Consider the following 16,391-nt stretch of genomic DNA (forward strand, 5'->3'; position numbering starts at 1 on the left):
ATCATCATCTGCTGTCTCTGTCAGATAGAGGTTATGGATGATGTGAAGAAATGGAAAGTTGAATGACAAAATATTTCAGTGTATTTATTCCTCAGTAATGCACCACATCAAAGATCGCATCTTAGACTATCAATTTTACTAATTACTTTTTATGCCCCCCTTTGAAAAAGAGGGGGCATATTGTTTTGCACCTGTCGGTCGGTCTGTAGACCATGTGTTGTCCACTCAATATCTTGAGAACCATTCACTTGATGATAATGATATTTCATATGTGGGTTAGTTATGAGTAGAAGAGGATCCCTATTGTTTTTCAGGTCCAAAGGTCAAGGGTCAATCTACTCTGGACATAGGAATATAATGTCCGCTCAATATCTTGAGAACCCTTTGCTTGAAAGACATCAAACTTGGCACACTGGTACATCCTAAGAAGTAGATAACCCCTATTGATTTTGAGGTCATATGGTCAAAGGTCAAGGGTCAAACTGGGCATAGGAATATACTGACCATTCAATGTCTAGAGAACCCTTTGCTTGACAGACATCAAACTTGGTACGCCAGTACATCTTCAGAAGAAGATGACCCCCATTGATTTTGAGGTCACATGGTCAAAGGTCAAGGGTCAAACTGGACATAGGAATATACTGTCCGTTAAATATCTCGAGAACCCTTTGCTTGACAGACATCAAACTTGATGCACTGGTACATCTTCAAGAGAAGATGACCCCTATTGATTTTGAGGTCACATGGTCAAAGGTCAAGGGTAAACTTGACATGGGAATATACTGTCTGCTCAGTATCCTGAGAACCCTTTTCTTGACAGACATCAAACTTGGTACACTGATACGACTTCAGGAGAAGACGACCACTATTGATTTTGAGGTCACATGGTCAAAGGTCAAGGGTAATACTAAATAGGAATATACTGTCCGTTCGATATTTTGAGAACCCTTCGCTTGACAGACATCAAACTTGGTACACTGGTACATCTTCAGGAGAAAATACACCTATCAACACTTCGCCGCGAGTTACGTCCCTTTTCGGGGTCAGCCAAAGGTCAATCGGTGAAAAACCAAGTTTTCCTTCTTTACCTTACCAAATGTAAGATGTTATTACTTTGAATTTTAGCCAATTACCAAGTTTTCATACAAGTTAATGGGTTTCCCCAATCTGGGGCATATTGTAGTCGACTGCAATTGATGGAAAAATAACAGATGTCAAAGGTACAGATAGGAAAATTACAAAGGCCAACGTAGGGAAATACGATTTTTATCCGGGAAATGGCGGACAAGGGACGTAACTTTCGCGAAGTGTTGATACGTGTATTACCCCTATTTATTTTGAGGTCACATGTTTAAAGGTCAAGGGTCAAACTGGACATAGGAATATACTGTCCGTTCAATATCTTGAGAACCCTTTGCTTGACAGACATCAAACGTGGTACACTGGTACGTCTTCAGGAGAAGACGACCCCAATTGATTTTCAGATCACATGGTCAAAGGTCAAGGGTCAAACTGGACATTGGAATATACTGTCTGCTCCATATCTTGAGAACCCTTTGCTTGACAAACATTAAACTTGGTACACTGGTACATCTTCAGGAGAAGATGACACTTATTGATTTTGAGGTCGCGTGGTCAAAGGTCAAGGGTTAAACTGTACATAGGAATATACTGTCCGCTCAATATCTTGAGAACCCTTTGCTTGACAGACATCAAACTTGGTACACTGATACATCTTCAGGAGAAGATGACTACTAATTATTTTAAGGTCACATGGTCAAAAGTCAAGGGTCAAATTGGACATAGGAATATACTGTCCATTCAATATCTTGAGAACCCTTTGCTTGACAGACATCAAACTTGGTACACTGGTACATCTTCAGGAGAAGATGATCCCTATTGATTTTGATGTCACATGTTTAAAGGTCAAGGGTCAACCTGGACATTGGAATATACTGTCCGCTCAATATCTTGAAAACCCTTTGCTTGACAGACATCAAACTTAGTACAGTGGTGTATATTCAGGAGGAGATGACTCCTATTGATTTTGAGGTCACATGGTCAAAGGTCAAACTGAACATAGTAATATACTGTCCACTCAATATCTTGATAACCCTTTTGCTTGACAGACATCAAACTTAGTACACTGGTACATCTTCAGGAGAAGATGACCCATATTGATTTTGAGGTCAAAAGTCAATTGTTGAACTGGACATAGTAATATAGTGTCTCCTATATTTTAAGAATTATTTGCTTGATTGACACCAAACTTGGTACACTGGTACAGCATAAGGAGTAGATGGCCCCTATTGATATTTAGGTCACATGGTCAATTCACTCTTGACATAGGAAGATATTGTCTGCTCAGTATTTTGAATTGATGATACTACTATCAATTAAATGATGTGTGTGTATAACCCTTTTCAATTTTGCACTATGGGGGGCATATGTGTTTTACAAACATCTCTTGTTTGTCAGAAGGCTTGAGGGCTGATTTCAAATTCATAAAGTTTGATTAACAATAGGAAAAAAATTATAAGATAAAAACAATATAGATATTTGGAATAAACTCTGATTATGAAATATGTTTTCTCAAGCTACTCAGAGATGAAACAGAAAATATCAGTGTGGATGATGGAAAGTAGAAATACTGTTAAAGTGCTTATTTACGTTGGGGGTTAAGTACGCGTTTTTCCACGTCCACCATTACACATGGAGGGAAATTACACGACAACTCGATATGATATATCAGATATTTATAACTATAGACGTGGGGGAAATTTAAACGCTTATTATGTGGCCGAGTAATTAGTGTTAATTTCCCTCATGCATAAATAATCACATTTACAGTATTATGACTGTCAACATTTTGCTGTGTATGAAATGTTTTTCAATGACATGGTCTGTTTTCATGAAACACTGGAATCATTAGATTTCATGGGGGCTCGAGTGTGGATTCCAGAGGTAATCTGTTCCATGAACTTCAAACTACAATGAAATACACAACATACATTAATATTTCAATGTATAGAGACCATAACAATGATATTACATGCCAACGAATTGTAAAATCTTGGCAATCCATAAAAATTTGCATTTAATGAATTTAATTCAATCCACACAGTAAGAGAGATATAATTCGAATTGAAATAAATAATGTTCACTTCTCTTGTAGGTTTACCACGACAGTGAAGAGGGTGGGAAATTCAAGCAGTTCTATAAAGTGGAAGAATACCCATATATAGCTATTATCGACCCAAGAACAGGTTTGATGATCACGATATATATTTTATTGACCCAAGAACAGACTTGATGATCAGTCTATAATATATTTTGTTGACCCAAGTACAGATTTGCTGATCAGTATATACACGTCTCATATAGATTTGACTTTCCTCCTAGAACCAAACTTTCAAGGTTTGAGAAAAGAAAGCATGTTGGTCATGGACTTCATTTTGTGATTTATGATTATATCATTGTTTGTTGTTCGGGGACAATACGTCCATGCCATGAAAACAACGAAATTTAAACCCACGTCAAAAATCAATGATTTTACATTACATATTAATCATTTATTGAAGTTTATTTTACATTACATATTAATTATTTATTGAAGTTGATTTTACAGTTACTGTACATATTAATTATTTATTGAAGTTGAAAAATATTCTCTTGGGTTAATAGAATCTAACAGAATTTAAAATTGTTTTAGGAGAAAACATGGTGACGTGGAGCAGTGGACTCGATGCGGTGACATTTTGTGATTTAGGTGAACTCAGTAATTCAACAATATAACTTTGTATTGTCAATCTTTTCATTCTTAATGCTTCATTGCTTAGTATACAGATGATATAAAAAAAATTAAAGGAGGTCTTGTATTTTCAGTCACACACTTTCTGGCGGAACATCCATTTTCAGACGATTCCCTCAGTGAACAACAGCCATCAAAGAGAGCTAAACAGGTAGGAATCGTAGACAGTGTGTACAGATCATAGACAGTGTGTAGAAGTATGAATTAAACGGGTAGGAATCGTAGATAGTGTGTACAGATCGTAGATAGTGTGTACAGATCGTAGATAGTGTGTACAGATCATAGACAGTGTGTATGGATCATAGACAGTGTGTACAGATTGTAGACAGTGTGAGCAGATCATAGACAGTGTGTAGAAGTATGAATTAAACGGGTAGGAATCGTAGACAGTGTGTACAGATCGTAGATAGTGTGTACAGATCGTAGACAGTATGTACAGATCATAGACAGTGTGTATGGATCATGGACAGTGTGTACAGATTGTAGACAGTGTGTATGGATCATAGACAGTGTGTACAGATTGTAGACAGTGTGAACAGATCATAGACAGTGTTTAGAAGTATGAATTAAATGGGTAGGAATCGTAGACAGTGTGTGAAAGTATGAATTAAACGGGTAGAGATCATTAAAATCTCGAGAATCATTGGACAAATTTCAATTGAACTTGGTGCAAAGGTAAGGGGCTTTCAAGTTTTCTTTTTCAAAGGAAAATGATTAGGAAAATATAGAAATGAGGTGGACTTACTTAACAGTTTTCTTTTGAACCACTAGATTTACATGTAGAATTACAAAACCTAGACAAAATCTTCATCATGTAGTGTAGATTTAAGTTTGTTCTAATGCTGACCCATGGATGTAGAGTGAGGCTGCAATTTTACTAGGATTGTGTAGGGAAACCATTTTAAACTATTCTATGAAAACAGCAAGACCTTGTTACTCTCAATCTAATTTTTCAGATCAGTATGATTGAAGCAGTTTTGTATTATTGCTTTGTAAAATAACATTGGTCTACTGAATCTAATTTAGTTTGGGATAAAGTTTTCAATTTTATTCATTTGTACAGTTAAATTGACTCAGGTTAGCATTGTATCCTATGGGCTTCTTGTTTGAATTTAAATGTTTGTTGATTACAGTTCATGGAAGCACTTTCAATATTCTTTATTTACAGGAACCAAGCGTAGTGGATCTAAGTGAAGATGATCAAATACAGGCAGCCATTAAAGCCTCCCTTCAGGAGCCACGCAAATCTGTGACGTATATTTCTGACAGTGAAGATAACCATGAAGACGACGACGATATTGAAACGTTTTCAGACACAGAAGAGGACTCCCAGTCATCTCCTGTTAAAAAAAATGTCTCTAAAAACTGTTCTCAAAATAAAGTCTGCTCGGACAGTGATGAAATATCAAGTTCCTCAAAAGTGAAAAACTCGGTAAACAACGATGAATGCAAAGAATGTGAATTGAACAATATCGAGAACGGTGATTCAAAATCGGACTCAAATTGCAGTGATGATAGTTACAAGAATTACCTCGGGAAAGAATCAGGTATGTTTCATTTACAGTCTCGAGACAGGAAATTTGTAGTTTTTGGATGAATAGCTCTTCAGTTAAATTGATGGAATTTGACTGTATTTTGTTAAACATTCCTCTTGAAAAATTTTCATTCATATAAAGACATAATCATTGCCAGTAAGGGACTGCAAAATTTAGGCCTGTGCTCGGCACTTACTGCCTTTGAGCAGGGAGGGATCTTTTAACGTGCCACATCTGTGACACGGAGCCTCGGTTTTGCGATCTCATCCAAAGGATCACTCTATTTAGTTTCCTCTTACAACAAGCAAGGGGTACCGAGGACCTATTCTAACCTGGATCTCCACAGGAGATAGAATTTTAAAATATTCCTACATAAGATTTTGATTTACGGACTTTTTAATAGAATTTTAAAATTTCCTGACATGGGATGTATGGACTTTCTCTTGCAGACCCTCAAACTTCCATCATGATTCGATTTCCAGATGGCAAGCGACAGCAGTTATCCATGTCTTCTAATTCAAAACTCATGGTAAGTTGTCTGACAGTAACATCTATCATCTGTTTGTAAATCTCCCAGGCCCCTCTTGTGAAAAATTCAAACAATTTTTATTAATGACACAATAGTTAAATATTTCTATGAATGATGTATGTGAAACTTATGATAACAATGCAGAATTCTTTAGTTTATGGAAAAGGAAGAAATCCAGAACAAAATAAAAGTTGATGATGCTGTTCTGTTCTGTTTCAGGCGCTTGTTAAGTATGTAGCGGAACAAGGATACCCCAATGAACGTTACGAATTGCTCACAAATTTTCCCAGGAAGAAGCTGTCTTACATGGATTTTGACATCACTATACAGGAGGCAGGGCTCAATCCTCAGGAATCCGTCTTCGTCCAGGCCAGGTGAACACAACAGGTCCCAGAAAAAAGCTCAACTTCTGTCAGGAAAAGATGGTCACTCAGGTGTAAGGAGATAAAGTAATTTTTCTGTGATCTTCAGGGAACTCACGGATCATTTATACATATTCTGGAGAGTGGTTCACGGACGATTAGATTTAAACTGAAAGGGTCATCCAAGAAAACGAATGTGAAAGTCGCTGGACTTGAGATTATTCTTTTTGATGAGTTTTTATTGAATTGCAGTGTTTTCTGTACGAATCATGCATTAATACTGAATTTGTGATGTTTTGAAATATCTGTGGAGGGGTGTGCACTAAAATAACAAGTCTGTATTCTAAGAATAGAGGTAAACCTGAGATGGATGATCATGGTCTAGGAAATAATAAAAAGTGTTAAGTGTTTTAAACAGTCTGGTGATTGCATTCAACCAGAGACATTTGTTACTGATGCCGTGAGACAGGAAATACGTTGTTATTTTGGTGTTAATATTACAAGTATTACCCAAAAGTACTTAAAATTGTGGCTCATTCAAAGACATGTAACGCACAACAAGAAACGAAAGTTTCCATTTCTCACTTAAAATTTTTAAAAGACGTACCGGTATATTTTATATTTGATATATGTTTTATTATTTTATGAATATTTGTGACATTAATACATTTTATGGCTAATGTATTTATATAATAAAACAAATAGTAACGTGTCCTTACCCAGAATTTGATGTCTAGCTTAGTAGCTACATGTATTGCAGTTAATCGAGTTTCTATTTTTAACGTCATTTTCCCATTCATTGCATGGTGTACAGTCTACATGTAGTAACTGCAATATTGCTAGAATTATAGAAATGTGATAGTGTAATTGTGAAGGTTATAATATCTATGAACTGAAGAATATTGGTTTGAGTGCTGACTTCGCAAATGGAAAGTTCCATTGTTTTAGGTACAGAATTTTCCACTTCAGGAAAAAACGGGTTCGGGTTAGACATTCCCTGAGTGTTGTTGAAATGGGTATGCAAAATCCGGGCCGGGGCAAATTGAAAACCCGAAATTTTTAATTATTTTTTGTTTTGTTTTGTTATTTTCTTCAATTTTCATCGTAATTTCTCAATCATTCGACTTGAAGTTTTCAGATTAAGTTGCCGACAGGTTTGTACCGGGTGATCGGATCCTGTTTTAATTCCCCGGTTTTTCTTAAAATGTGTAATTATTACAGTACTTGTCACTAAAGAAATAATTATTTATAGTTGATATACAATGTTAGGTATCGGAATAATTCAAGATTTTCTTGACAGATAATCACATTTTTTAAAAAAAATTCCGTAAAATGTCGGCTTGATTTTGCCTATCAATTTTACCAACTTGAAATAAGCAATCGTCTAGAAAATCAAAACTCTTGCGTCTTCCAGGGCAATTTTATCAGCTAATACTTACAATCCTGTCAGAAACGTAATCTGAAAATTTCAATTAGATTACTATGAAAATAAAAAAACAACAACCGGGTTTTCAATTTGTCTCAGCCTAGGTTTGCCTACCCATTTAACTACATTTAACAAACGTCTTTTCATATGGTTAACAAGAGTACCGCAAACGGTACGATATACACCCGTCGGACAGTGAGCTTTGACTAAATATCAGGGCAATATCTGTATCCGTAATGAAAAAAAAGCCTGGAAAACTGTCTGACCTATTTTAAGTCAATAAGTAGGCCAAGGATGGACCAATCCAGCCTAAATGCCAACTGGACTTGTATTCCTCCAAGAGGAAGCCTCTGACTAAATTTCAGGGCAATAACTGTATCCATAATGGAAAAAATGTCCGGTAAACTGTCTGACCTGTTTTTTTCCAAAACGTAGGTCAAGGATGGACAAATCCAGCTGAAATGCAAAACGATCTTGTATTCCTCTGAGAGGAAGCCTTTGACTAGATATCAGGGCAATATCTGTAGACTGTATCCGTAATGAAAAAAAAAACAACAACCTGGAAACTGTCTGACCTATTTATAGCTCAAAAGTAGGTCATGGATGGACCAATCCAGCTGAAATGCAAACTGAACTTGTATTTCTCTGATAGGAAGCTCATGTGTAAATTTCAGGGCAATATCTGTAACGAAAAAAAGTCCGGAAAGCTGTTTGACCTACTTATAGCCCTAAAGTAGGTCAAGGATAGACCAATCCAGCTGAAATGCAAACTCATTCTTACAATTCTTGAGGGAGATATTACGACCAAATTTCAAAGTTGTACATGCATCCGTTACGGAAAAAAGTCCGGAAAATATTACCCGGGACGGACGGACAGCGCCATAACATAATACGGGACGTATTAATGATGGGCGTATAAAAATGAGCCCAGTATAGAAATTCCCAAAGTAAAATCTAATATTTAAATTCACACCGGCGGATGTGACCGGTCGAACGGGGGTGCTTACTCCTCCAAGGTGGATCCTATCTCTGGTATATCCAGGGGTCTGTGTTTGCCAAACTCTGTATTTCGTATTGCTTATAAACTATAGGGAGTTGTAAGATTAATCACTGTTCATTATCTTCTTTCTATACAATCAGGTCTTTGTCGACTTACATGTATCAATTTTTATTTAAGTTGATAGTTATCAGAAATTTCCGATCGATTTGTTTGACTATTAAACGACTTTAGTGTTCTTACATGTACGACTACATGTATACTTGTTCATATGCTTTTATTTTTCACCAGATTTAGAGCTGATAAGTTACTTCATTCGAGTCGGCTTGATACTTCTAAACTTCGATGTGTATAAAATATTTCTATATATAAGGAGACGTTTCTCTCTATTGTAGCACTGGTTACTTATTCGCCATAGTTCTTTCAGAAAAATATTTATAAATACGTGTAAATATAGACGCATATTTCCTGTAAAAAGAAAGAACAGACGCAGTATATAAATTAGATTTCGGTTGTACATTGTACATATACATCACCTCGAGTGCTCCGTAGTATAGGTTGAAATTTGTGGTACACGTACATCACCCCCATCTGATGGCGTCTCCATCACAATCGTCCAGAAAAAAGGTCAAAGATCACAAGTAAGAATAGCTGATTTATTTATTGCAGAAAAGCATAATAATGATCATAGGAGTACAATTTGTAAAAATACAATGACATTGACTTCACAATTCAAAATTTATTCATTGGTCCAACATGATCACTAAATGACGTATGTAAATGCAATGTGTTGTATCAGTTTCTACAGCAAAATGGCGAACAGAGTTTGTCACTCGAATCAGTTGATAGGAATATTTATTTGATGTAAACCATTAATCAACACACATAAAATCAAATCGTTACATATATTTTTTATAACAGTGTTCCTAATTTTTTAACCGAGTGAAAGAACTGATTGCTTTTCAGATGAGATAAGGGAGTATGATATATTATAAATAAAACGTTGGTAGAGTGTGTCTGGAGTACCCTGTTAGACCATCACAGTAAATATCAGAACAAGTTCTAAAAATAGATTTCTAAGCATTCTATCCAGCTTTTTCTTATGCTTGATTGATCATAACAGTTAGTACTTGTTCTTGGATAATGATGCAACATTTTGATATTGTTAATATGTTCATACAATGTGTCGTGCTTATGGGTCACTGTGTTGTATGTGTGGATATGGGGTCGCTGTGTGGTGTACGTGTACACAGGGTCGCTGTGTGATATACGTGTACACTGATTTGATGTGTGATGTACGTGTACACTGGTTTGATGTGTGATGTACGTGTACACTGGTGTGATGTACGTGTACACAGGGTCGCTGTGTGATATACGTGTACACTGGTTTGATGTGTGATGTACGTGTACACTGGTTTGATGTGTGATGTACGTGTACACTGGTGTGCTGTACGTGTACACAGGGTCGCTGTGTGATATACATGTACACTGGTTTAATGTGTGATGTACGTGTACACTGGTTTGATGTGTGATGTACGTGCACACTGAGTCTGTGTGATGTTCATAGACAGTGGTGCGATTCTCTGAACACGTATCACCAACCATATCGTTGGTCTTTGAATGTGACCTAGAGTTGGCGCATCTTTAACATGACAATGGAGTGAAAATTTGTTGGCGTGGATTAACCTAAACACAAGGACAACCAGCCGCATTCTAATGTAACCTTACGTACCTCAGGCAAAACAAATCAATGTAAATATATTAGGTGATTCTCTTCACAATTCTATAATCAAAACATTGAACAAAAACAGCTTTGTACCATGGCATATATAACATTGTCAACCAATACAAACATGACGTAATGAATGAACCACGAAAAAAAAAAAAATCGGGATCGAAATGAAGTCGATCAACAACAACAAAGAAGGGAAAGAAAACATGCAAAATGGTAAAATGGCTTGCACCCAAATGAAGCCTTTAACTCTTGAGGACAGCGTGGGGCAACTCTCTTTGAAAAGATGACGATAACAAGGATTATTGTACAAACGTACACCTTAATCATCGTGGCAAACGGCGCTAAATTCACAACAACGAAGAGAACTCCATTAACTGCACATAAACAACTGACCAGGACAAGCGACGTTACTTGTAGACTGTTTTATCTATTATGCGAGGAAATGTATTTAGTGTACGACACACGAGCAGGTGCCCGTCAGAAGATGATGCAATTTAATTATAATTTCTTATTATTTCATTATCATATATAATCAATACCTCCTAAAACATCTGATACACTATTGAAATATAATGTACGAGAAACAAGGGAATGAAAGATGATTTTAGATTTATTTTCTCCGTGTCTTATGAAGAAACTAGCAACCTATTCCCTATTGGCTGCTGAACATGGGGGCCATTTTACCTGAAATATGATTGTCAATAATGGTTGATCAACATCTACATGTATTTCTAAGATATACTAAACAATTACCTAGTTGAGTAACATTTCCAAGGAAAAAAAACATAACATTCAATAAAAATTTAAATATTCACATGCGATTGAGTAAATTAATGATATTTACTAATAAAGAAATCTAAATGATCACCAACGATGGAGTGGATCGACAATTGGCGATACGATAATTCATGACGTGTTTGTGTTCTATTAATTTAATACAAGTCTGAATGGATACTAAATTTCCATAATGATAGATCTACACGTATATTCAGTCACCAGAGAAATTCTTGGAGAAAAACTCCGTAATTATTCGGCAATAACCGACACGATGGCGTTCTGACTGATCTGACTCCACAGTGAAACAAGTCTGTATCGTGCAAGCAGTAATATTTTCTATAACAGGCTTTGTTTTGAATCATCATTGGCTGGAAGCAAATAAACCCTGAACAGTCTAGTGTATCAAAATGTACCTGTGGACATTCAGAGTTTAGTGAGGTCATCGAATTCTTTTCTGAGTTCATACTCGTCGCTGTGTCGCTTCCCGTTCCCTAGCCCAGGACTACAATGTCCCAACTTGGGCTCACTTTTCCCATGTTTCCATTGGAAACCATTTTGTTGCTTGCCCCCCATCTGTTTGATGTTCTCGTTACTATTGTGGAGGGTGGTTCTTCCGGTGTGAACTGTACTGTCCGCCAGGTGTCCTCGGGAGTCATTGCCACCCTTCGAGCATGACTCGTGCTGTGACACAATTGGACCACGCCTTCGTTTGAAAGTCCCGGTTTTGATCAGAAGCACCCATGCGGAACGGGCTTCGGTATTTAGAAGACAACGGAACACAAAAATTAGAAACCCTTGTAAAGAGTTGAGGATTGTAAATAAATAGTTAAAGACTATCTTAGACTCTTTGATAGCCACTGGACCAAAGACCCATGTGACTCCTAGAAGCACCATAACGGTGAAAGCTCCGCGCACCTGCGCAGGCGACACTTTCTCTTTTTCATTCTTTCCTATGCTTCCTTTGAACCTCGGTTTCATGATGACACGAGCAACAAGAGTAAAGACAATGGTGTTGATGACGAGGATGACGCAGGCTGGGCCCAACAAAGCAACATAGAAGGCAATGGTATTTGCTTGGGAAATCATACAACTGCAAAAATAAAGACATGTGTTCAGACGCCGGGCAAAGGTGGCATGCAGTTTAAAGAATTCAGTTTGTAGTACAGCTTAATCAAGTATCTATTAATTCGAAAGTGAGTCATTTTACTTACAGATTAGTCTTAGTCCTGTAATTATCAAGTTGATTGACACCCATTGTAATACCAACGACAACCAAGGGAACACCTTGAAAAACAAGAATGAACGTTCATACGAAGGAAAATGTGAGTTTGCAAAGAAAGAATATGAATGTAGTGGCTATTCTATGCATTCTGACACGTCAGCTGATATATGAAAGGTTAATCCTTCTGGACAATCGCCAAGTCGGCTTAAAAACAAAATTCAATCAATACATTAGTTGTTCCACATACCCCAAGCGACTATGCATCTTTTCAGGATGAAATAAGAGGAGTAGGTGGTGAATACTTTAATGAGAGCTTGGTACATATTTATGGCCTCCGTACACATCCACATCAATGACGTCAACAGGAAGTAGTGCAGCAAGATGGCGGTTATCATACACAGAACCATGCCGTCTGATTTAGATGTCTCCGCCATCAAGATGAAGGTGACATTCATCAGAAGCATAGAGACGCACATGTTCAGTAAAATCTTCCCGGATCGCTCCCTGTTTAGTGATCTGAAATATTTTTTGTGAGTGTAAGTTTTAAAAGTTGGCTCTTTAAAATTTGTGTACTTCAATTTGAAAGATGGTGTCCTTTGTTAGCAAACTAGGGGCAAAATGGATCTATTTCAGTCCATTTTGTCCTTTATCTAATAAAATTACTGTATACAGTTTTATTTTCGCTATTTTCACTGTAGATTATAATATTAAAATAGAAATTGTAGTAGAATGTCATTTTCGCTATTTTCACTGTAGATTATAATATTAAAATAGAAATTGTAGTAGAATGTCATTATTACATCACAGATTACGTCTATAGACTTTTTCTCAATTAAACCCATAATCGACAATTGATCTACATTGCCAGCTTATTTCACATTACATGTATACTATTACTTTTTAGATCCCCTGTTTTGGTTTAGATTCCATATGCTTATCTAAAAATATTTGATTATGAAGCAGTGCATGAGAATTTCAGTCATTTAAGCTGATCTGGGGAACTGTTGCAGCATTAGAATTCTCTAAAGCCATCACTAAAAAAATAGTGATCAATCTCATAAATTCTATAAAGAATACAAAATTGAGAGTAAGGGAAACACGGACCCCTGGATATACCAGAGGAGGTATCAGGTGCCTCGGAGTAAGCTTCCCCTGTTGACCAGTCACACCCACCATGAGCCCTATATCTGGACCAGGTAAACGTAGTACTTAACCCATTGTCAAAATCATATCTAACAAAGTATATATAGTGAAAGTTTTGTTATAATCTGGAAACTTTAAATGTTGTGGACAAATTTTTATTGCACCTAATTCTTCCAAGGTTTCCAAGACACATTTATCGCATCTCTACTTTTAACATGTTACATGCAATGTATTTCGATCTAGAAAGGAAAATGTACAAGTTGTTTTCGTAATGGAGCAAATATTAACGATGTTATGATTAATCGTTTAGTTAGGAGCATTTAAAATGAAAGTTTGAAAAAAAGCATACTGTAAACGAACTTTTATTCGCGATTTACCAGTGATGAAATGGTTTGAGGAGACGACTAACATTATCTTAAACAAACACAAGAAACATTAAAGGACTGGCACACAGCGAGAAATGTTCGCGATGATGATGATGTTTTCGCGAACATCGCGAGAATTTCTCGCCCTCCAATATAAGTTGGTTTACATCAGCTAATTCCAATACAATACTTGCATTCAAATTATAGCACAAAATGTCACGAATTCTTGTCTGATTGATTGACTGATTGAATATTGTTTAACGTCCAGCTCGAGAATATTTCACTCATATGTAGACGTCACCACTGCCGGTGAAGGGCTGCAAAATTTGGGCCTATGCTCGGCGCTTACGGCCTTTGAGCAGGGTGGGATCTTTATCGTGCCACACCTGCTGTGACACGGAACCTCGGTTTTTGCGGTCTCAATGAAAGGACCGCTCCATTTAGTCGCCTCTTACGACAAGCCAACAGGTCTTTCCACTTTTATAATTGTTTCCACGAAAATGGGAACAATTATCTTAGAAACAGTTATTTCTTCATTTTACGTTTAAGGGAATTGTTATCAGTTTATACCAACGTGATCGTTAAGGTTAATTATCAATTCATCACATTGTCAAGAACTACCTTCCTAGTACAATGAATTTGTATCTACAGCGTAGAAGCGTTGATTGATTCCGTGTTATAATTAGACAATGGTGATTTCTGTACTGTTACTTGAACAGCCGAGGTGTGAAATGTAAAACGCGCCCACCATAGAAGATGTATGTGGTGTCTGAATCTTAGAAGTAGAACACGATGTCAGTAAGGAAGTGAGCCACGTTATTCCATCAAACAGAACTAGGCTACTGTCTCGGACATTCACATTTGAACCCACTTTTTGTTAGCTGTGAAAGTGATGGCAATCATTTTCACTCAAAATCTCTCAGTGGCATAGGAATGTATATTAATGACTATAATAAAAATGTTTATTTTGTACAAAAAACAGGAGAAACCCAATAAAAGTATGTTAAATACAGCTAACCACTTGTAGTGTAAAGAAATATACATGTATATGAAAGAATTATTGTCTTGTATGGCGTGTAAAACGTTGCACTATTATAATAATCTTGTTATTCATATTCGAAAACTTGTAATTTATATTCTAAAGCATATCATTCATATTCGAAAAGTTGTTATTCATATTCGATAATTTTATCATTCATATTCAAAAACATGTTATTCTTATTCTAAAACGTGTTATTCATATTCAAAAATATGTCATTCTTATTCAATAAATTGTTATTCATATTCTAAACTGTTCATTCATATTAAAAAAAAACATGTGATTCATATTCGATAATCTTATCATTCATATTCAAAAACATGTGATTCATATTCGATAATCTTATCATTCATATTCGATAATCATGTCATTTATATTCGACAATTATGTTATTTATATTCGACAATCATGTCATTCATATTCGATAATTTTGCTATTCATATTCAAAAGCATGTAATTCATATTCGATAATCATGTCATTCTTATTCGATAATTTTTTTTAATTCTTATTCAATATAATTTGCATTGTGGGTAATATTATCTGTTTGTAAAGTCTCTGCTCATTGGGTACATGTAGGTGAAAACGAAAGTAGATTAAGGTGTTACCATATCTGGACCACGTGTACGCAGCACATTCATAGGTAATGAATGTCTATTGATTGATAAACTTTTGGTAAATGTTCATCGTATTACACTAACTAACATAAAGAATGTACACTTACCACCAGATATGGTAACACCATAATCTACTTTCGTTTTCACATACATGTACCCAATGAGCAGAGACTTTACAAATAGATAATATTACCCACAATGCAAATTATATTGAATAAGAATTTAAAAAATTATCGAATAAGAATGACATGACTATCGAATAAGAATGACATGATTATCGAATATGAATTACATGCTTTTGAATATGAATAGCAAAATTATCGAATATGAATCACATGATTGTCGAATATAAATAATCATCGAATATAAATGACATGATTATCGAATATGAATGACAAGATTATTGAATATGAATCACATGTTTTTGAATATGAATGATAAGATTATCGAATATGAATCACATGTTTTTGAATATGAATGATAAGATTATCGAATATGAATCACATGTTTTTGAATATGAATGATATTAAGATTATCGAATATGAATCACATGTTTTTGAATATGAATGAAAAGTTCAGAATATGAATAACAATTTATTGAATAAGAATGACATGTTTTTGAATATGAATGATAAAATTATTGAATATGAATAACAACTTTTCGAATATAAATGATATGCTTTAGAATATAAATTACAAGTTTTCGAATATGAATAACAAGATTAGTATAATAGTGCAACGTTTTACACGCCATAGTCTTGCAGGACAATAATTATTTAATCGCCAAAATTACATATTCATGTGCCTGTTTTGAGATTAAAAGGTGTTTGAAATA

The 16,391-nt window shown here is 35.6% G+C and overlaps 2 protein-coding genes across 6 annotated transcripts in view; one reads left to right on the forward strand and one right to left on the reverse strand.

Moving 5' to 3' along the window:
- Nucleotides 1–6,955, forward strand: part of LOC125655072 (UBX domain-containing protein 7-like) — a 29,609-nt gene extending 22,654 nt beyond the window's left edge. For all 4 annotated transcript variants that reach the window (XM_048885229.2, XM_056144485.1, XM_048885228.2 and 1 more), the window contains 6 exons: nucleotides 3,176–3,266; nucleotides 3,713–3,769; nucleotides 3,886–3,962; nucleotides 4,980–5,358; nucleotides 5,796–5,875; nucleotides 6,095–6,955. In XM_048885229.2, the coding sequence (XP_048741186.2) occupies nucleotides 3,176–3,266; nucleotides 3,713–3,769; nucleotides 3,886–3,962; nucleotides 4,980–5,358; nucleotides 5,796–5,875; nucleotides 6,095–6,253 (843 nt within the window). In that variant the 3' untranslated portion in view covers nucleotides 6,254–6,955. The remainder of the gene's footprint in view (nucleotides 1–3,175; nucleotides 3,267–3,712; nucleotides 3,770–3,885; nucleotides 3,963–4,979; nucleotides 5,359–5,795; nucleotides 5,876–6,094) is intronic.
- Nucleotides 6,956–9,302: 2,347 nt separating this feature from the next.
- Nucleotides 9,303–16,391, reverse strand: part of LOC125655749 (adhesion G protein-coupled receptor B1-like) — a 48,219-nt gene continuing 41,130 nt past the window's right edge. For both annotated transcript variants that reach the window (XM_048886211.2, XM_048886213.2), the window contains exons 15-17: nucleotides 12,642–12,910; nucleotides 12,384–12,456; nucleotides 9,303–12,262 (exon numbers count right to left, since the gene is read on the reverse strand). In XM_048886211.2, the coding sequence (XP_048742168.2) occupies nucleotides 11,596–12,262; nucleotides 12,384–12,456; nucleotides 12,642–12,910 (1,009 nt within the window). In that variant the 3' untranslated portion in view covers nucleotides 9,303–11,595. The remainder of the gene's footprint in view (nucleotides 12,263–12,383; nucleotides 12,457–12,641; nucleotides 12,911–16,391) is intronic.

The sequence above is a fragment of the Ostrea edulis genome, chromosome 7 (genome assembly GCF_947568905.1).
Source record: "Ostrea edulis chromosome 7, xbOstEdul1.1, whole genome shotgun sequence".
NCBI lineage: Eukaryota > Metazoa > Mollusca > Bivalvia > Ostreida > Ostreidae > Ostrea > Ostrea edulis.